At 40.1% G+C, this 22,320-nt stretch overlaps 1 protein-coding gene across 2 annotated transcripts; it reads right to left on the reverse strand.

Annotated features, from left to right (window-relative positions):
• Positions 1 to 7,046: 7,046 nt before the first annotated feature.
• Positions 7,047 to 17,294, reverse strand: NOAZFP (nucleolar atypical zinc finger). Of its 2 annotated transcripts, none has more exons than XM_031588822.2 (10): positions 17,214 to 17,294; positions 15,040 to 15,169; positions 14,778 to 14,797; positions 14,600 to 14,670; positions 12,542 to 12,621; positions 11,659 to 11,785; positions 10,833 to 10,937; positions 9,577 to 9,623; positions 8,399 to 8,516; positions 7,047 to 7,749 (listed from the first exon to the last, which is right to left on the reverse strand). In XM_031588822.2, the coding sequence occupies exons 2-10, from the start codon at positions 15,157 to 15,159 to the stop codon at positions 7,475 to 7,477; spliced, it is 963 nt and encodes a 320-aa protein (XP_031444682.1). In that variant the 5' UTR covers positions 15,160 to 15,169; positions 17,214 to 17,294; the 3' UTR covers positions 7,047 to 7,474. The 2 variants fall into 2 exon arrangements, with proteins under 2 accessions (XP_031444682.1, XP_031444683.1); XM_031588823.2 differs by having other exon boundaries at positions 17,175 to 17,240.
• Positions 17,295 to 22,320: the final 5,026 nt, after the last annotated feature.

Here is a 22,320-nt window from a genome sequence, read left to right on the forward strand (position 1 = left end):
TTTTTGAAAGCTGAATTTGGAAAACCTGTTTTAAGATTGGGCACTTAGAAGGGACGTATTTTGTTGTTCATGCAGTAACTGCTGGAAGACAACACTGTGTCTCAGCACAATGATTGCACTGTTCCCTTTGTCTGAAGGATGGGTGGTTATCCTTTCCTTATTCCCTACACTAAACACAAAGTCAATCTGTCCAGATCCTTAAATTAGGGTTTCTTTAGCCCGTAACTACTAATACTACCTCTGCAAATATTCAATAATTTTGTATCTCAGGAGCTGAGAAATCCTGTTGATTGCTACAAGAAAAACAAAGCATGCAAAAGGCTTTTTTGCTCGTCTTTCTATTTAGTTTCAGATGGGGACATAGGGTGCCACTAGTTTTGGTCTGCCAGGCTCTGTGCAGAGAGGCATTGCTTGAGGGAGAACACTGTTTTGCAAGCAGCAGGAGTGTGTGTTCTCTGCCTTGGACCTTGATTAGACTCAATTCTTCAGGCAGAAATGGCTCCCTGGAAATCAGGCGGTGGTGCTGGGCTGAGACTGCTGAGCTAGGAATTGCCTTCTGCTGCTCCCAGCTGCCAGTGATGTGTAAATAAAAGCAAATTATACTTGGGCTCTCCGTCACTTCCCATGCTGCAAAATCAACCCACAGGACATCAAAATCTGAAGCACTAAATGATCAGTATTGGTGCTAGAAGGAGCACTGACATGCAAGAAAGGGGAAAACAAAGGTGTGATCCCCAGGTGTAGCCTACAGATGACTGAACCCCACAGCTGGCAGCCAGCAGACAACCCCAGGAGTCCCAAGGGCTAAGCCAAAGTGTCTGAAGACCACGCTTACTCAGCCTACAAACTTCATGGCTTCATCCTAGCACAGTCAATGCTTCCTGGGTATTAAGCTTCAGTTCAAGGTAATCTAACAGGGAGTAGGTGGCAGTGGGGTTTTTACCAGGAGGTGAAAGGATTGAGATGAGGATCACAGCCCACAGAGTCTCATGCAGCAGGGAGCTGGTGGGCTGAAACAGGCAGATTCAGGAAAACCTATGCAATACCCATCCTTTACATGGTTTATTAAATTTGGTTTGACAGCATTCCGTATACCTCAAAATGCCAGCACTGTAATTACTCCAGAAAAGAGCACAACAGATCATTTGGCTTTTGTTTTCACTTCAGGATATTTCACCAAAGGAGCTGAGCTTGGCTGGAAAAAGAATCGCACGTCCTGCAGCTTTGCGGGTCAGATCACTGATAGGTACGGATGGCACTTCTCTGTCAGCTCCAGAAACATCTGTCACCCCAGGATGTGCTCCCCTGCTGGGCTGTAGCTTACGAGGCCAGCAACAGAGCAAGTGGGAAGACCTTTTAACATTCTGTATAAAGCTGGGAGCAAACTGAGCACATGAAAACCAGAAATCTCCAATAGGGCAAAGATTTTCAGACATGTTTTAGTGGCATTGTATGCTCTGTGGTTCATTTTTGCTCTTAATACTTTGAAACAGCTGTAATATTTCTTTCAACTCCCGAAGACAAATTACAGCATATAAAAGACCACGAGGTTACATTTTGGTTCTGAGATAGTCACATTAATATATTATGAAGGCATTGTAACAAGTATTAGTATTTTCATGATACACCATTTAGGGTCAGTAGAAAATATGTATAATTTGCAAATTCTTTTTAGATACAATGAAAGAAAGTAAGTAGGCTGGGGTAATTACAGGGCTTGCTGATGCTGGAGACAAGCTGCAGAGGGACGTTGCTCAGCTTGCCTATCAGAGCAGGCCCTGAGGAAGCAGGTGAGGAGGAAGGTTATAAACAGGGGAGCAAGGCATTAGGAAGCCATGAGTTCCCTGATCCAGAGGAGCATTATCTGAGGTCCTGTTCTGGAGCCATTTTCCCCAGGGGTAAGTGCTGGTGTAGCTCTCTACAAGCACAGCTGGTGGCAATGAGCAGAGGTGCTTTGCAGGCCTGGGGAGGTGGGGGGAAAGCTGGTGGTGGAGAGTGCTTTCTATGTGTGTGAGCTCTGATGCTTTTAAGGGTGGCTACCCTGGGCCATTGTGAGTTCCTGTTTCTGCATCTTGCAGTCCTATGGCTGAGCTTGGGGTGAGATCTGAGCATTCTGGAGTGTGGCAGCCATATAGGAGTCCAGGGAATGGTAGGCTGTGCATTTGCATTCTAGTACAAGCACTGTTTGGGCAGGGGTCCATTCTGCTGATTAGAACTAATTAAGGTCAGATATGTCCCTTGCTGGAAAGGTTTCTTAAACTGTGAATATCCTGGTGGCTCTGTGAAGTGTTTGACAAAAGAAGAGCGTTCATTTAGAAGTGTGGTAAACTCAGAAGGTACCTTCTCTGATTTATGCTGGCACTATCTGGTTGGGAATCATTTCTTGTGGCAGATCAGAGGAGTATGTTTGTGCAGCATTAGTATGTAAATGTCGTGATGGGATCTTACTTTGAAATATATGTCATGTCAAGCAAGCAGGGGAAATATGCAAGGAGTGTAATTTGTCATCTAGCTTTCAAATTATTCCTTATGTTTCAAGTCCAGTCATGGTGCTTGTGTGTGCTACATGTCCCTTAAAACACTCTGCAGTGCTTCTTGTTAACTGTTAGCAGTTTGGCAAACATAAGCCCCAAGGTTAAGCTCTGTATAATGCTGCTTTGGCCTGTGCTTCCAGACTTAAGAGGATGGCGCAGGAGAAGCCAGCTGTGAGCATATGGTATTGTTTCTGCAACCCTCTGTTCCAATGTGCTCAACATGGCTTTGGTTTTCAGCTGTTGATATTCTAACATCTTGATTTACTTTTTTGATGTTGTCTCTTTTTTTCTCGCTTAAAGCTACGCTCAACAGATTTTGTTCGTTTGTTTTAGTAAGGGAAAAGTATTGATAAATGCTTTGTATAGAGTTGCAGGTGCAGTCTGTTGTCCCTAGGGCAAAATACCAACTTTATGGGATTCACCTTAGTAGGAGCTGCTTTTCCAGCTAAGATACATTTCAAGGCTTGTAGAGGCTGCAGCATTTGAATTTCTGCTGGTTTCCAAAGCAATCTAGTGTAAGGTCACATTTCAGTTGTTACCATCTTGAACTGGCAGAAGAGCACAGCATTTCAAATAGATGCTGATGTCAAGGCTGAGGACCACATACACCTCTCCTGCTGGTGGGAAAATCCCAAAGGGGCTCATCATTGTCTTTGCTATCCAAATACAGTGTTGAACTCAAATCCAGTTGCAGGCAGCCCAAGGGTTATGTGCCCGACTAATAATGATGGTCTTTCAAGAGAATTAACTTCTTAGTGCCAAAAATAAAAGAGCAGGAAGAGCACTGGGCAGCTATAGCTGGAAAATGTTTGTATTCCTTCCTGAAGAAATCTGACAGGTCTTTGGTATTCTAGTTCTCAAAAAAAAAAAAACTAGAACAAAATTTACTCAATGTTTTTGTAAAGTGAAAATCAGTCTGCAAACCTTCAGAAGATGTCATGTAACATCATGGTTAAATCAGAATAATACTTAAGCCTGTAAGCACTCAGTATTTATCATTTCAGAAGGAAACTGAAGTGAATTTCCAATGACTGTTAAGGCTGGGGAATCCTTTGGAAAAATCACTGTATGGCTCCAAAACCAGGCTTAAAAAGAATGTAGCAAACATTTCAGTGTTAAAGAACGGGGAGGATAGAGATAGCTACAAAAGGTTTTCTCATTGCATTACAGATGTTTCTCTTCAAAAAAAAAAAAAAGTTTGTTACTTAAAAATAGGATGGTTGTAAACAAACATCAAAGCTGTGTGTTTATGGGCAGCTTCATCTGGTGAGAGATTGAAATGAATTTTTTTTTTTCCCCTCCAATTTGCATCAGTATTTAATCAAGCAAATAGCTGCAGAAGATAAAGAACAGGCTTGTAAGCCCATCATTCATTCAGCAAAGGGAAACCTATGGCTTTTTCATGGAATGATTCTCATGTCTGTGACATTCTTGTTTTTTATTTTTTTTATATCTATTTTGACTATGAAATCTGAAAGAGAAAACTAGACCCTGCTTCAAATTTCAGATGTATGGTAGCTAATTACAGTACACATGAACTTAATCAAGAAGTGTCATTAGCTATAAAATATATGTACTCTAGAGTTTCCTGGGTATGAGATGGAGAGGACAAGCTGCTGAGGGCTGTTGCCAACTGGATCACTCAGGCTGTGATTTTGTTAATTGCTGTTTTCTATTTACATACCTACAAAGCAGAGATGATAAAATTGGTCTGTGCCTTAATTGCCCTGAGCTTTTAGCAAATATTTATTGGCTACCTGTAGACTTTCAGGAGATGAATAATTACATTTCCACATCTTGTTAAATATTTCGCAGAATTCTATGTCTTCTGGCTTCAAACAGCTTTCTCCTTCAATCTTGAAAACACCTTATTAGAACAGTTAATATTTTCGACTCGTGTTTATGCTGGTGGTAGCACAATAGATCTCATGTTAAGTTTTGTTCCATCTTCCTCATTTAAGCTTATCCTTGTGCTTTGTTGGCAATTTAAGATGAGCTGTACATACTGAGGAATATTAAATTGTTCCCACTCGGATAAATGGGAGCTTGGCCACTGGTTCCTCCAGAAATGGGCTCAGGACCTTGATAGATGCATGCAGTGTCTACGCTTCCTGGCTCAAGAAATAGGATTTCAAGCACTTCTGAATCTCATCCTCTGGTTCTCTGCAGCATGCCTGCTGCTGCCTCTTCGGCTGGCAATTGAAACTGTTTGGTGCATTACAATAATCATCACATAAACTTGCTGGAAACAAAACCAGTAACTGCAACAGGATTGACTAAATGACTCCTAGTCACTGGTATGAAATTACATCTGAATACAAATGGAAATACATTATATCCTCAAAAGAACCCTATGAATTCATAATGAGCTGGTGATGTCACCATTATAACACACTGTGATACCAGAAAAGAGGTTACAGAGGTGACCAGAACTCTTGGTTTTTTTTTTTTTTTTCAGGAACCATGGACACAATAAATACTACTGTATTTTTAGCTGCAAATTAAAATGATGCACTTCCTGTGAAATTTAGCCCTAAGTGCTTATTCCCATGCTCTTAAACCTTACTGAAGAAGCAGATGAGGATGAAAAAGTGCAACCTGTAGCATCATATCCTGCCTGTCCTGTCCCAAGTGACCAATCCATCAGTACAAAATGCAGTCGTGTTTGTCTCTTCCAGCTTGAATCTACCAGATTACTTTAAAGCAGCTTAGAACGGCTTGTTCTGACCCTTTAAATGCCAACTACCACAGTTCTAATACCTCGGCTCTGTTTCCAGTCTGGCTCATAGTTGAGTGGTACGAGGAGCAGTCCAGAGAGAAACTGCAAATAAATGCCTCTGTCCACTGAGCGGTGACCTTGCTAAATGACAGCAGGTATCCTGAGCATCTGCGCCGTGCCCTTCTCTTACTGCAGTATGATAGGAACATGCATTAACTCTGGAGGATTGATCTCAAAAAACTGGCAGAGAAAGGGCACTTCAATGAGAAAATTAATAATTCTTTACTCTGATTATGATGATTAATTCTGTTACGTCAGCAGCCTTTGGCAGAGCCAATGACAGCAACAGATTTCATATGGGGAAAAAACCTAATTCAGGAGCCAAGAACATTAAAATGGAATTTTGTGCAGTTAAGCAATGATATTAACAAATTGCACACAAGCAGCTATAATTTAAATATGCTCAGAAAGGCACGTTTGTTCTTCAGTCCTATATAAGACATTGCAGTGATGTAAGATTATTTTGTATTTGATACATTAGCCAAGATAAAAAGTGATTGTTTCTGGAACTGACCACTGGCAGATGGACTCGGCTGTGGAAGTTTTTGGACCACCTGAAGCTGATCACAAACTCTATCACAGGTGCCAGTTTCACAAACTGGTAACCGCTGCTGGACTAGCAAGCATCCCACTTCTATCTCTGCAACTTTGGTTATGCAGCCAAGACTAATCAAGCCCCCTGTCAGGTATGGAACATAAGATGGGCAGGTCTTTGCTAGTATACAAACCTAGCTGTCATTTTTCTGAAGAGGACTTGGCTTTTATTTGCTGGTTTCCTCTCAGCTTCTGAAGGCAAGCACTTAAAAAGCAGTGATCTGTTGCTCCCTCCCTAGCATACTTTGTATTCTTTCAGTTGCCATAAACAAGTTGCCTTGTTTGTCAGTTTGTTTTTGTTTTGAATGCACTCCAACTCATGTCTTTTATGCATTTGGTATGAGGGCCAGATTCCTCAGTACTGCTTTGTTAGGAAACACTCATTTGGCAATCCTAACATTAAAAATTATCCTCAGTAAGATATGCTTTATCAACTCATGACCCTTAGCTGTTTGAGTCAGAAACAACAGAGAAAGTACAAAAGTAGATCATTCTGTCGTTGATTCAGATGTTTGACAGATTACAAGGACTAGTTCCTTTGCACTCAAGCATGGCATTTAGAAAACTGGAGTAATGCTTTAGATGGCTGCCTTTTTATCTTCTTGATCTGTCTGCTGTTGAAGTTACTATCTTTTCAGTGTTCCCCTGCAAGAGGAAACTAAAAGTGAGTACGCTGACTTACAAATTAGAATCATTTTAAACACTTGTGCAAGCATTGCCACCTCAGCACAGGCATGCTGATGATTTGTCTGGTACATCTGCACAGAACCAAGGACACTTCTATTTTCACCGTATCAATTCATACACGGGGTGTATTTCCCATTTCTTTTACACGATGTGCAAGAAAGGGAGCTGAATGCTATGCATGGAATAAACCAGTCTCCTTTTGATCTAATGAGAAATTGTGCAGATTTTAGTGGCACCAACGCTTGTGTTGCAGTAAAACTTTTGATTATCTAGGGAGCACTTGTAATGATTTCAAATTAACCCCATTGATTTCTGTCTCGTACTAAGAACTACCAGAAAGATAATGTTCAAGTACACAGAGAACTACATTGATTTGCCTTACCTACATAAACTATGAAGTTATTTTAAATTTCAGTTTACATCTTGTGTACAACCTGCTTTCCAACTATTTAGAGACAACCCATTTGAGAATGCAGTTGACTTTTATTGCGCTGACCCCCCCAAAAATGCAGTCTGCAGCCCAACAATACACAAATTTTATGGTTAGTTAACAAATACTGTAAAAATAACTTAATTTCTGATGCATAAATGGAAACAAGGCATTAAACCTTTACACTCAGTAACTGAAAGACAATACCATTTCAGGTGGTCGGGGGAATAAAAATATTCCCCCCATTTTCTCCCCCAAGTTCAAAACCCAATAATGGTTTATATCAACAAATCTCACCTACACTTACTATAGATGTCCCAGACTTTATTGTCAACCTCTGATATGTTAAGTACCTGATAGAACTATCCTACTGGCATGTATACAACTCAGCAGTGATGCACCTGCTTGGTGCAACCTCTCAAAAGGCTCTAGCTCACTAGCATACTCAAATTAATCTTCAGGTTCTTCATAATGTGCATACCCACTAGCATAAGTCCTCCCTAAACTCAAATTGCTGAATACATCTGTGGTCTCTGTATCAGAATCCTTCCCTCCTCCATCATCATCTTCATCATCATCTTCTGCTTCATATTCATCATATTCATCATCACGATCACCTGCATCTCCAGCCTTGCTGGAGGAGAGGTTCTTCCAGTAGGCATCATAACCAGAAGCTCCATCTGCATCTTCACCTCCAGTCTGGCGGCCAAACTTCAAAGAGCGTGCTGTAGGCACAGAGAAAAACCATCATGCTCTCACCTGTCAACAGCAATGTGAGCAGAGTATCTGACATTTCTTTTCCATCCTTGTTCACTACTCAATCTTTTTCTAAATCTGACATTTTCTGATTAAATCCGTGCTCCAACAAAACCTTTCCACTACAAGCAGTCTCTTCCTCTGCAGCCATGTTTGTACAATCAATAACTGTCTCCAGAGTATGATATAGGTTTTAGGATGCCTTCAATACTTTGGCCAAGAAAAGTTGTAACTGGATGTGCTCTGCAGACATGGCACATATTCTGATTCATTAAAGTGTAGTTAAGAGGTAGATTCAATGTATGTCACCAAATGACACTTCTGTGTTCATCAGCCTTTTTTTGGTAGATGAAATAAAGGTCCAAGTGAGGACTGTAATTCTTCCATGACTGAAATCTCAAACGAAACAAAAGCTTTGACTGTGTCAAAATCAATTAATGATTAAGACAAATTCTGATGCTCGCTTCTAGAACTGTGAAACAAAATGTTTCCCCAAGAAGAAATGCATCAAAGCCTTGTAAAACAGATGAAAATAACTATGTTTTCTCATTGTTCCCATGCAGTGAAGTAATCTCTGGTGGTGCCTGTACAGCTTGTTAGCTAGGAAAGCAGGCTTACTTGACATGCTCAGATCCTTCGTCTGCTGAGTTTCATGGCCACATTTAGGGCAGGGAGGTTCTTTTCCCTTTTCCTGCTTAAAAACTTTACTTCGCACATGATCATCACAAAAACAAGCCTGCAGGGTGAAAAGACAATGAAAAGGCTAAATGTTTTAATCATACAAGCATACAGTTCAGCAAGAAGCCAGTGAAAATGTATCTAACAGCAGCAGGATTTTCTGGATGGGATTAACTTTATCAAGCTCTTATCTGCAGTGGAACAGGAAATATGCACGCCATCTACAAAGTTGATGTTGTTAGATGTTGTTTCATGGTTATCTCAGGAGAAGATTACATATAGGTGCTGATAAACAGATAGAAAAAGTAACATGTTCAAGGACTGGATTACAGTGCTGCCCACAAGGGGTCTGGCAAACTTTGATTTAACTTGGCAAGCTTAAATAAAATGCAATTGGAGATGTATGTCAGAATGTAACTATGCGGTAACCTGTAGGCAAGAATTAGAGACTGAAACCTCTCTCATCTCTTGAGCACCAGGATGCTGGTGAAGATACATGGAGAAATGAATAATTTGAAAGACAAAACTGATGCGATGGAGAATGAAGGGGAGGAAAAAAATGGAGGGCAAGAAAAACAAGAGCAGGCAACAAATCAGCACCTGGATAAATCTGGGCAAAGCTGATGGTGAATCAGGTGGAACATCTTATACAACATGATTTCTGACTGTGTAAAAACAAAAGTCTGGTTTTTAACAAATTAGTCTGTGCGTGTGTAAAATTGGAGATAATTTTTTTAACCACATTGACGTGTTTTCTAGCTGGATCATCACTTGACTGTTTGAAAGAATTTAATTGTATTAGCTTTATGCTAGATCAAAACACATTCCAAAGACTTGGATTTGAAAAGGTCCTAATATGGTACAGTCCTGATTTAAACACAGAGACAAATAAAAGATGACTTCACCTGGTATGAGGTTGCACAACTGGCTTGTGATAACAGGCAAATATAAGTAACAGCCCTTTTGACCTGCTTAAATCTACCCCCAAGCTTCAGAAATGAATACCAAAATTATCAATGTTTTTTTAAAAGCATGCAGAGGAAGACGTAACCTTGGTACCATCCCTGAAGGCTGAGGAGAACAAGTCTAAAATTGTTACTATTTGCAATCATCTTTACCTTACAACGCAGGCATGAATGCTGCCCAAGCCTGTTACAGGAAACACCTGTTGGTAGAAAAAAAAAAAACATGTAAAACTCATTACTTGGAAACTGTAGATCTGTGATTTTTTTTTTTTTTTTAACGCTTTGTAGAAAGAAGTATGTAGTAATATAAAAATTCAAGGTATTTATTTTTAATTCCTCTTGGAAACCTGAATTGGTCATTTTACCATCAAGTATATTTTTTTTAACTCTATCTTACTAGCTTTTTCAAATTCAAGTCTTCTTGTACTAAAGCAATTGGACACAAAAATCGTAAGGTGAAGAAGGGAGAAAGTGTAGCCATTTCCTGGTTTTTAGAATATTAAAAACAGAAGTTCCAGAATCAGCTTGGTATTGAAGGATTTTCCTTCTTTTTCTTGTCCCAGTGTCAGAAAGAGCACTAGCATTTATGCAGCCATTTAAACAATGCCACGGCAGCTTTTATCTCATTTAAGTGAGATCTGAGGACACTTAAGCTTAAAAACCCCAAACGTAGAAGTTGTTTCATATATTCCATCTCATCCTCAAGAAATGTATTTTATTGCATATAAATTTACATGGAGACCTATCTGTACTAAAGAACTGTAGCTGGCACATGAGCTGTAAGGAGCAGCAGAATCAGTGTTGTCAAAACCTAACTTGTCTTGAAGCCTCAAACTGATTTCTTTACTCCACTAGAGGGAGTACACTGAAGGCAACCACACAGGAATTGGTAGCAGCATAAAGCTGAATAGTTAGTGAATAGTTACTCTTCAAAAGCACTATTTTGTCTTACGTCTCTGTGTGAGTACTTTCTCCACCCTTCCTTACACTTAGGATAATGAAGCTTTTGTATCTGAAGTAATTAGTATTGTGAGTTCTCCACATGAACGGGACAGTAGTCTGTGTTTAAAGACAGAATTGGAAATGCTAACGTGTGTATATTTAAACATTTCTAGAGCATCTGTGCTTTAACAAAAACTTCTTGGTGTTGGAAAGTAGTTTAGCTTTTTTTCACAGCTAGACTGGGATTCAGATTACAATAGTATGACCACAGTTAAAAGTTTGTGTATTCTGTCGAAGTTCAGGTTTTTAATTCTGTCTCTATATCAGGATTGTAGGCACTTTCCTCCAGTGGTGGCAAAAGGCATCACCTACCTGGAAAAGGCACTGGAGAGTGTTCCTCTTGAACACAGAGGAAGCAATCTGAGTCTGCTTAGTTTTTAAGAAAGAGACTACAAACAACTACTTACATTTAAATGTCTCTGCTTCCAAAACTTGGCAGCTGGCTTGATGTTCAAACTGATCGTCTTCACAGAGGAAATTGTGGCAAAAAGAGCAGGCAAACATTCTGCCTCCTGGAAGATGTATCAAGGCAAAATAACCAGTAATAGGCATAGGCACCAAGTTCTGCTCCGCAAAAAATTTAGGCAGTTATGTGTTTTTTTTTTTAACTGAAGACCAGTTCTGCCCTCTGTCTAACACCCTAAGAGAAAGTTCTAAATTAGCATCCACTATTACTCTGAAAAATACCACGTTTCCTACAAGACAAGATAGCATAAATATAGAACAAGTACTACTACTAGTTGTTTTCAATTTGACTATGGCATTTTAGTGTTACTTAAATCAGATCTTCTCTCATCCAGTGTTGTTCCTTCCCACCCCCTCACCTCTGATACACACTGAAATTATAGTTCAAAGGATTCCACAAATGGTGATCAGAATGGTTTGCCAGGCAACTGGGACCCAAATACCTGTACTAGTGCAGACGAAAGGGGTGAGAATGGCAGAAAATTGCATGCTGACCATTAGATGTGGTAATTAATTATGTGAAGCATTCAGCTGATGGGACAATTAATTATATATACATCCCTCAGTTAAGCAGTACATGTTCTTGGGCACATTTACATTCCCCACTTCATAAGATCTGTTATAAAATGGGGAGAATGCCTTGCTTTGACCAAATACACTAATCTTGAAAATCAAAAATGTTATGCTAAGCATATAAGTACAATAACTTATATAACACGAGAGGAAAAGCATAATTCAGATTTTTTTCATTAATTGTGAGCAACCTACCGTGATCCCAGACGCTTCTTTCACACTCAATACATTCTGCATCTGCAAGAGGGCAGATACATGCATGTGTGCTGAGACACTTCCTCCCGTGGCACACCCAAGCTTCACAGAAATCACAGATTGCCCCCTGCAATTACAGACAGATAGCATCTTGGGATTTGTACAGTGTCCAGAGAGACTTATTTCAAAACCCTGAATGCATCTCCCTATCCCTTCTCTCAGTGGGTTTATTCCAGATAAGCAAGACAGTACAAAACAATCAGTATCCAATCAAGCCACTGCAGGGTTTTTTTGTTTTTTTTTTAATTCAGTACTCATTTTTGCAGGATTAAATAAGATGAAAAATAACCTCTTTCCCTCCTTTTCTGTTTTTACCTTTTAAAATCTGTATCTTACATTTTATGCATGGAAGTCGTCTTCTAGCTAAAACCTGAACTTTATAAATGATAGTCATTTTCTGGCAAAAAATGCAATTTGAAGTAAAAAAAGCTTTAGATCCTCACAACCGAAATCACTCATTCAGATGTTAAACCACGTTATATTAGAGCATCAGGTCCATGAACAGCAAAGAGCAAATAACTCATAAGAAATATAAATAATACATTTTCATTTTAGTTAAAGTGCAAGATCAGAAGCTCAACTACATAATTATAGCATTTAAGAAGCCTCCTCAGCCCATAGGCAACAAACTACCAGCCAGGGTTTGCAGCAACTCAATCTAAAAAGGAAAAATTTAAGTTTTCAGTAATGTAATGGTAAAATGAGAGAAAAGTCTTAGTGTACCATATGCTATCACTGTGTAAACCTGTTTTACCTTGCTTGAGAAAGATTGGCATAAAAGAATGTCATACTTGGAAAAAAAGCTGTCATTATGTATACATACCACCATTGCCAGTCCAGTACTGTACACACCAGCATGTTTTATGACACAATCTGATGACTTCATCATGCATTTGGTTTTTCCTGAACAAAAAAAAAGTAACCAACAACCAGAAGGAAAATATATAGACATTTTAAAAAGTGTTCATATAAAAACAGAGATTCAAGCAAATGTAATTAGTCATATACCTGGTTAAAAAAGAATGCAAACAAATGTTTGTAACTTGTTAACCTCCCCATGTATTTTTCTTAGATCGAATGAATTATGGTCTGTTTTCAGCACCAGTGCTGAGATGAGGTAGTGGATTGTCTTGCTGTATATTTTGAGGCAGTCTGAATAGACTGACGAGGATTTCGAATGTCAAAACAAGATAATTAAGGTGTAAGTCAAGGAACAACAACTCAAAGTTGTATTTAACACTGCTGCTAGTCCCACCATAAAAGCAGCATGCCTGAGGACCTCTGAAAAAAATACCCATACTTGATTTAATTACTTACATACTTAGATGCTTAAACTTTCAATTGTTTCAAAACAAATAAGGATGGCAAAATAATTCTCCTTAAAAGCAGGGCTTGTACAGGAGTAAAAGCCACAGTCTGCACTTCGAAGTCTGTTCTGACACAGGCAAGCAACTAGGGTGACAGTTTTCCCCTAAAGTAAGTAGCTTTACCAGGAAGATGCTTACTTGGTATGTAGATACGTAAGCAAAAATACCTGTAGTTAGCTGTGGTCACTGTACTGCAATTTTATCCTGGTTTAAGCTGACCTGCCACAGATCCCTTTGGTGTCTCTATTATTGCCTCCTTACGGGGATATTTCCTGCAAACCTATTCAGGAGTTCATAAAACTAAATTCTACTATGCAAATGCAGAGAGAAGTGCATGCCCCAGTATGCACCATCAACAGGAGGGTTTTGATATTATCAGATACCAAATGGCACTGAGGAATGACCGCTGGTGGTCTGAGCTGGGCAGTAAAACGTGGTGGGGATATTACTGGCTCCGGAGCAGAGTGATACAGCCACTGTGCTCCCATCCTGCAGGGACTACTCCAGGAAAGATGACTTTGGTTTATGGGGCCTGTCACCTACACTTGATTAAGCACCGAAGAGTTCTAATGGTCTCTGTCTTGGCAAACCTTAGGGGACTCAGCATCATTTTGTGGTGATTAGGAATGCTTTTCTTTCAGAAACATACTGCAGATTAAGATAAATTGAGCAGAAGGAGTCAACTTTGGACTGTAAAACAGATTAAATGTTTTTAGTACTTCACAGCACAATGACAAAAGGAAGACCTATGAAGGATGACGCAGTGCCACTGCACACAGTCAGCCTGGCTTCCAGAACTGCAGGTCCCAACAAAGGCACTGCAAGCTGCAGATGTCAGCAGCTCTGAGTGTCAGACTACAAAATGGCCAAATTGCTTAATGAAAAATGGAAAATCTGTGATGATATGTTGAAAGAGTAAAACAAAAAAATGACTTCAAAGTATAAAATGATTATTAATCTCACCTTCAAGCAAATTGCATAAATGGGTGTTTTAGCCTGATTCAGAACCCAGTTATATCACTAAGTGTCCTTCTCATCTGATTTCCAAGCATCAGCCCTCTTGACACCAACAGCTTATTACGTTACAAAACTGTTGCTTTAATCAATACTAAAGCGATTAGCAATTATATAACCCCCAAAATGCAGTATTTATTGTGTCCTTTGGGCAGTCAGCTCTTTATAAGCTTTGTTGTCACTAGGAAACAGCACCCCCACATAAATCTAGGGAAACAGTCACGTGTTCTCAATCCCAAAAGGCAATAAGTAAAATTCTTCTAAATATCAAATACTGAAGACAAGCCTATGGCCCAGACTTGCAAACCCTGGAGGGTCATAGGTATGTTCATTAGTTTGTGTGATTGAGCAAGAACCTTCCCTTAAGAAGGATGTTCAAAACAGATTTAAAAGAACTTGCTCTAAAAATTGCAGAAGTACTTCATGACAAAGGAACCTTAACTGCAGAGGGTTTAAAGACACAAAAGAAAAAGAGAATAGCCTTCATTATTTCCACTTACCACACTGTGCACAAATGGGTAATTTTTGAACAGAGTTGCAGAAGTAGCAAAAAGCTCTATTCTTCTGTCGTCTAGGCACATGGAAAGGGGGAAAAGCAAGATGTTAAAACAAGACCTGTAAAATGTTTGAAACTAGCTAATGTTAAACTATTAGCCTTTAGAAGGGGAAAATGCTTACCTTTGGCACTTGTCACATTCCTAAAGAATAGAAATAAAATACTGATAATTATTTTTATTCTACTTAGAACACATAAAATTCAGAATTAAGTTCTGATTAGGAACCAAACTTTTCATGCAAGTACCACTGCCTCTGATACAAGTGTAATCTTAAATGTACAGGCTATTGTTCTAGTGGTGCTATACATAGTTAATGTACTATCATTTGTCTTACATAATTTAAAATCAAGTATTGCAATGCAAAATATTTTAGTTTATTTTACCATTGAGGCATTACAAGGATGTTTGGCTAAATCTATGTTGGCTCTTGAAGCCCTTATCTGCTTCTCACGTTCTCGACGGTTCTCAGCTTTCTTACGAGCACCAGTCTTCTTTTTAGGCATTTTTCACTGTCTGTGGGACAGAAAAAAAGTATGTAATGAATGCATGCAAAACTACACATGTAAGTACACGGATACACATGACATAGCCAGCACTAAAACCAGATTCTGAAGTTTCCATCTGTTAAATGTTTCATCTCCATTCATTTCCTTTCCTGAATGATTTTCAAATGTAGAAAAAAAGGCTCCTGTCCCCTATGAAGGATCCTGTGATGACTTATGAATAATCCTGTGATCTGGAAAAGATTTTGCTGTCCTACACTCTGTGCTTAACTGTCTTTGAAGTGTTTTGCCTTTGAAATAATGTGTTTGTGATGGGCCTCTCCTTTTAGACTGCCTTATGCCTGTTTAATAACGACAATTCTCAGCTCATTTTCACTTCTCTTTTCTCAAGCTCACTACTTCAACCAGTTAAAAAACATTCTTCAGGTTAGTGAGTCATGGCTTGCTGCAAAAATGCAAACGGCACACTTTGTGAAAGCTTAGAAAGCAAAATGTTACTATTCTAGTTTTAAGAGTGATGACAATGGGACCTCTCAACCACTAATTTCTCATTCTAGCACATTAGTAATAATGAAGAGATGAGCATGTATTTTTCTAAAGATGCCACTGATTCCCAAGAAGAGTTTATGCTAATTTAATTCCTCTGGTTCAATGTGTGCCTATTTTAACAGTTCAGGAAGGAACCAATGCAAGGCAGTGGGAGACTGTCAGTAAATCCATCAGAGCACTGCACTCTTCTCATCTCCACAATGAAGTCTACAACGCTCACAAATGCTTCATTTACTATGTGCCATTGTTATCTTGACTTCATGAAATGGACGACTGAGAGATTAAATGTGTAGTCTGACATTAGAATTTCTCTTGTTGATGCTGGCACTCAGGCATTCTTCCTCAGGCTCAATCTTCATCACCATTTCTGCTGATGTAACTGTTGTTGGTGTGACATTCTAAACCAGGTACAGAGTAAACACAATAAGTGAATCAAATGAAAACAAATGTTCCCCAAAGTCAAGATCTGTACAACGGATAGGGCAAGGCAATGAAAGAGGCAGCAGGGTTATTTGCTTAGCAAGCATGGAAACAAAGCAGCTCAGGAAGAGGCAAGGACCTCTCCACTGACATGCAAACACGCAAAGAAAAAAGCAGCACTGCCTTATTAAACACATTTGTAAAAGACACTCCCAAGTCTATGGCAGATGCATTTCTTTGTACTGTAGCTACCAAACCACCCATGTTTACAGATGATGTGAAAATTCAGCCATCCTAAGCGTTTAGCTTCAAGTTTGGTACTTCACTATAGCGCCTGAGTTTTGAAAACCTGGCTTCTCTAGCAAGATGCCCCAACATATCTTGTCTTGCACAACTAAGCCACAATTCCTGCTCTCCCCAGCTTCATCCCTAACATCAAGCTGACGTGTAGGTGTGCATGCTGGTAGCTGCAAGGACAGCAGCAGCATCAATAGACAGTGAACTGTAGCAGCTTGAACTTAAAAGAAAAATTAGCATCCCTTTTCAAAATCACTTAGCTTTCCCGGACAAAGAAACGTACTGTCCTGACTACATGTTAAAATTTGATTTTGACAGCATGCATAAATCAGCCCGCTCGCTCTGCAGCATTCTGCACCACGTTTAAGTGTCTTCTTATGCAGTCAGAATCGTATTGCTAAGCTGCCTGCTGGCAAATATCATTATTCTGGAGCATGACATATTCTGGAAGTCCAAAGTGAGACTGCGCGTTAATTTTCCAACTGCTCAAATGCTGATTTATCAACAGAATCGAGCAGCACCGATAGCGTGGCAGTGACAGCCACAGTGCCGCCCTGCTCCTTTTCACCTACAGGACGCGGCAGGTCCGTGCCTGCTTCCCTTCCTCAGCCCAAACAGCCGCGATCCTGCTGAGCTCCTGAGCGACCTGCGCTTCTGCATCAGGGCTTTTCTCCACGCGAAGCTTTCTACTCTAAACCAAACGCGCAAGTCTGTTAGTTTTTCAGCTGTTCCACCTAAGGTCCCCAAACCGCGAGGCGCTCGGCATTCACGGCATTCACGGCATTCACCTTCCGCGCCGGCCCGCCGCCGCCGCCTCGCCGAGCCCAGCGCCGCCCCGCGCTCCTCGCTCCGACGGCGGCGCGGAAGCCGGAAGCGGTGCGCTGCCCGCACGGCCCGCGCGGCGAGGCGGGAAGGTTCCGTCCCCAAGGCTGTGGTGCGCCGCTCGCCTCCCTCCCTCACTGGCTGCAGGGATTTGCTGCCTGATTTTCCAGTGCATAAATGAGACTTTGCTTACGAGTCGAAGAAATGGATACGTAAAAACTCAACAGCAAAGTTTTCTTGCTGTTGAGTTGCTGGTGCTGTTTATTAGTAGCGCCAGGAAGCACCGGGCATATTTCCACTGATACTTCCAAAGATATGATTCAAAGTGCATTGTATATCCATGGACAGTACACAATCATCAATTACCCACGAGATAATTAAGATATACATGCCTATAACTCAGGTGGTGATTTATGAGGTTTCATCTTCTATTCCACGGTCTCTTCTGCAGTCTAGCATCTTTTTAGCACCGTAACAGTCCAATTCACAGTCCAACAGCCTTTTACTTCATCACTGGTCTTCCTCCATCACCCTCTGGATGCACTTTCTTCACTGGCACACGCTCAGTAAGAGAATACCTATTTTAAGCTATCCATAGGCACCAAAATTGTAACATTTGCTCACTCAGCACTCGGCCATCATATCTGAACATCTGCTCGTCCCTGGATAAAGGTGTTTGACAGCTTGTCTTTTAATGATATAGACTGAGGTGTTGGAAGATAAGGGGCTGCCCAGAGAGGCTGTGGATGCTTCATCCCTGGAGATGTTCAAGACCAGGTTGGATGGAGGCCTGGGCAACCTGGTCCAGTACAGATCTGGAGGTTGGTGGCCCTGCCTGTGGCAGGGGGCTGGAACTTGATGATCCTTGGGGTCCCTTCCGACCCCGACCATTCTATGATACGGAGAATAGGGAGAAGTATCTTGATGTCTACCTGTTGCATCCCAACCTACTCCCGGAGTGAGACAGTTCAGCCTTGTGTGAAGGCCCTCTGATGCTTTTGATGTTTCATAAGCCTACTTGGGTCATTTCATTGTTGTGTTTCTTTTGCTGAAGGTCTCTTGTCAGAACAGAATAGCCTTACAACACGCTTCCTAGTTTATAATGCTACATCCATAACTATTTGCAACATCTAAAAGCTATTGCAGTTTTGCAAGCAAGAACTAACCACATAATACAACAATTCAACAGCTATATTTCTAAAAATATGCTTCTAAAATATGCTGTGTATTTTCTTCTTAAATTACTTAACTCCTCATCATAAGCGGCACATGGCAGAAGTAGAAACAAAGGTTGCAAGGCTGCCTTTGATTCCTTTTGATACTATAAGTCCTTGGAGCATTTTGCCTAGAAATCCCTTCGTGGAAATCATTAGATGAAGTTCATCAGATAGTTATTTAAATGAAGATGAATGGAAGGCTCTCAGCATTTACAATGCAATATAATTTGTGGTCTTTTGCCTAGGATGAGAGGGGTATGTTATATATTTTGATATAGGCTGGCTTAGCAAAAGGGATAGGTTTAGTGGAAAAATGGGGAGAAATTAAGCAGTCAAAGACCACCAGAGGTGGAGTTCTTGGGAAAAAAAAAAAAAAAGAGAGAGAGAGAATTTGTATGCCAATGTACTGCATATGTATGTATTAACTGTTTAAATGTAGAACTTGAACTCAGAGGGCATGCACTTGATTTGTCGAGTTGCCCAGTAAATCCTATAAGGAATAAAAGAAAGCTACTTCCTAACACCACATTAGAGAGTTTTCTTCTCAGATTTCGGATGACAATTTCATACGCCTTTATCTTAGCACACATTTTTATTTCTAGAGTGCTTTGACCATTCATTCCAGTGGGCTGGTTGCGTTGCTGCATCTTGTGCTTGGTCGTGCCTTTCTTACTGAAAGTGGTTGCTGGTTTTGTGTGTGATTTTGACTTAAAGATAGAGATAGGGATTTAGTGGGCACCACTGCTTTTCCAGCAAGTTACTCTTGTAGCTTCAGTGAGCCAGGGATGTGTCTCCCCAAACTGTTTCTTTGCTTGTCATTCTTTTCCTCCAAGATGTTACCTTCACACCAGGTTATTGGGGCACACAGGAAAATGCATGACTGCTTAAGATAAAAACTCACTATGATCACTTCACTGAACATTTCTCCTTTTAAGAAGGCATGAGAAGTAATTTTCATTATTCTGTAACTATAGCTACGTACTATTTAACTAACAACCAAAGATCTTTTGCAGAGCCTTCCAGCTTTTAGTGTCATTCTCACTTTTCTTAATGAATGCCCTTAATCTTTAATATTTTGTTCTGGTTGTGACCATTTATTTTAGGCATCCAGGAATGCAAGACCACAATGGGAATAACTGATATAGCATTGGAGGAGGGTGGGAAGATAAACAGAAGGTTTTAATCTCTTTTAGAATAATTATCCTAGGCAGCTAATTTGCTTTCATGAATGAATGGAGCTGCTAAGGAAAGGACTCGCAGATACATCCATAGAAATTATCTTCCCATTCGAGTGCATTTTTACATAAGCAAATGCACAAATGAAAGGAAGAAAAAAGGAGGTGTGCTGCCACTAGGATCTACAATTTTGGTATTTAATCTCATAACTTTAATGGCGTTTAAGCAGGGCTCTTGTTAATCCTGTGATCCTCTGTCTCCTCCTCGATGACGCTCCGCAGAGCACCCTCTAGATGGCAGGAGTCACTTCGCTCGTAACAGCGAAACGTGTTGATTTCAGAAGGGCTAGAAGCAGCCCAAGGCTGTAATACAAGGCAAATAAGAGGAAAATTAGATGATGGTAGCTAATTTAGAGCTTACGCTATTTCCATTAGCAAGACTGGACGGCTGTCTGGGAAATTCGCACATAATGAATGCAAGAATATTGCAGACTATTGCTTTTTCAAAGATACGTGTGGAAAGCAGTGGGAGTCACCCCTGCTTTTAGGGCTGTTTGTAGCGACTTGAGCAAGAGAAGCTATGGAAGGAGAGCGTGCATCTCTCAGAACTGAGCATCATCATTCCTTATTACCCCGCAGAGTCAGAATATGTAGATTGCAGCTACATTTCATTCAGTATCTCCCCATCTTGCTCCCTTCTTGGTCAGTCCCTTTAAATATACAATAAAGCATATTAGCTATCAACTTGAAATAAATATTGACCCAAATTACAGTAATTTATTTTTCCTTTAATACATTGTGATTTCTTTTCCTCTAAATAACACACTTGTTCTGATCTAATTAAGCCTCTATTACCTAACTATTTATTACCATAATTATCTTCATTATTACAGTGCTTCCTTGCAGCATTCGATATGTTTACCTCCCTAGGGGTTGCATTGTAAAATGGGTGCAGCATATACCTTTCTAACTGACCTTTTGAGCATCGTACATCACATTTAATTTGTTTTCAAATCCTGGCCTTGCAGCAACTGACCTTAAAAGTCATATCAATCTTTGTTTGATGTAAGATAATTTCATCCTTGCTGATTTCACTATATAAAGAAAAGGGAGGCAAGGAAAAGAACTTTAGCAAGAATATTTATTGATGTCTGGTGAATCGGCACATCCAAATAGAATATTTTAAAACTGGAAAGATTTTTTGGTGTGTTCCAGTCCTGCAAAATGACTCCCTATGAAATTTTCTAAGTGGTTATTTTGTCTGAGTGAGTGTGAAATGTATCAAAAGGAAAAAAAAGGGGGGGGAGAAAAAGACAACGAGAGGATTTGCTGCTAAATGAGAAGAGTCCCAATTCAGGAAGCCCTCTCAGCTGTCACTTCTTTATTAAAATCTATTAATCTTTCTTATGGTAGCCAAGTTGTGTGTTTTCACATTGCTCCCATCACTTCAGCAAACAACTATACAACATTTTATCACCACTGTTCATTGTTTTTTGTTGTTGTTTTTAAGGTGGAAGTCATGCAGTATAGCTAAGCTGCTAGGATTTCTATAAAGCATTTAATGTGTTATGATACCTTAATTATCACAGTTTAATTAAGATTGGGGTGAGAGAATGGCACAATATTAATTAGTTACTCATTTTTCTAACAAAAGAAGTAAACAATAATCATTTGTTTTGGAGTACAAACTTGTTGGCTTGTGGCAAGTTATTACTAGTATAGTTTCTCCATGATGAGATTGTAATGTCATAAATAATCTTGTTTCTTGTCCAACTGATTCCATCAAGAAGGTGGCACGTGATGCTGAATTTTCTGCATATGTGAAACTGGGAGGCTCTGTGAGTGAAGAACAGGATTGAGATACCTGGTGACAGAAATAAACAGGAGCACCTGTGTGACAGGAATGGGGGAAGTAAAAAATAAAAATCAAGGTCAGACTGGATGATTAATAAAAAGACTTTCTCCTGCAGTGCTGGATGCTTGTCAGTTGGAAGTAACAGAAGGGGGTGAAAAATGTGAATATTTTAATTGGTCACAGGAGATGAGATTAATTCACCTAGTAATGATGAGCTCACCGGTCTGAGTTTATTGCTTGGCCTCTCCCTCTAATCAATGGAGAGAGATGGGCTCCCAAAGGAGGTCAGTCATTTCTCTCAAGACAGGGTGATCTCTCTTCTCAGATAGCTGAATCTAGGGCCCAAGAAACCTGACCAGTGTGCCTACAGGCTGTCATTGCCAAAGGTAGTATGATCTTAGGGCGTACTGAAGGTGGTGTTTCTAGTTGAGCTAGAGGAGAGCTAGCAGTAACAGAAAGGTCTTACAAGACATTATCTAGAATATTTAGTACTGTTGTTTAACCCTGATCTAACATGAGGTGTACAGCTGTAGCCATGCCACACGAGTTAAGAGATGAGTTCCACTGGAGGATGCTGAAGGAAGAGGGACTCAAGTCCCTGTAGACTTCCTGTAAGTCTTACACTATATTGTGTTACTATCAATTAATCCTTGATGAAGGAAAAAAAATTAATATAGCCATGTGGAAGAAAACTCTGCTAAGGTAATCAGGAAACTAAGAAGCCTCTCACCTAGAAGAAGGCTAAAAAATGTCCCATAGCTGGCAAAATGAAAGGTCAGCATGGGGTAGGGTGGTTTTCAATCAGTGTGCTGGGAGGGGGGGAGGA

This window comes from Phasianus colchicus, chromosome 4, assembly GCF_987193195.1.
Source record: "Phasianus colchicus chromosome 4, bPhaCol1.hap1.1, whole genome shotgun sequence".
Taxonomy (NCBI): domain Eukaryota; kingdom Metazoa; phylum Chordata; class Aves; order Galliformes; family Phasianidae; genus Phasianus; species Phasianus colchicus.

What these genes read in the sequence shown, in the direction of transcription:
- NOAZFP (XM_031588822.2), bottom strand. Translation starts at nt 15,159, where the DNA reads ATGCCTAAAAAGAAGACTGGTGCTCGTAAGAAAGCTGAGAACCGTCGA. An exon ending in ACCCATTTGTGCACAGTGTG is followed by an intron (nt 12,622 to 14,599) that starts GTAAGTGGAAAT and finishes TTTTTTGTTCAG; the next exon opens with GAAAAACCAAATGCATGATG. An exon ending in AAGAAGCGTCTGGGATCACG is followed by an intron (nt 10,938 to 11,658) that starts GTAGGTTGCTCA and finishes TACATCTTCCAG; the next exon opens with GAGGCAGAATGTTTGCCTGC.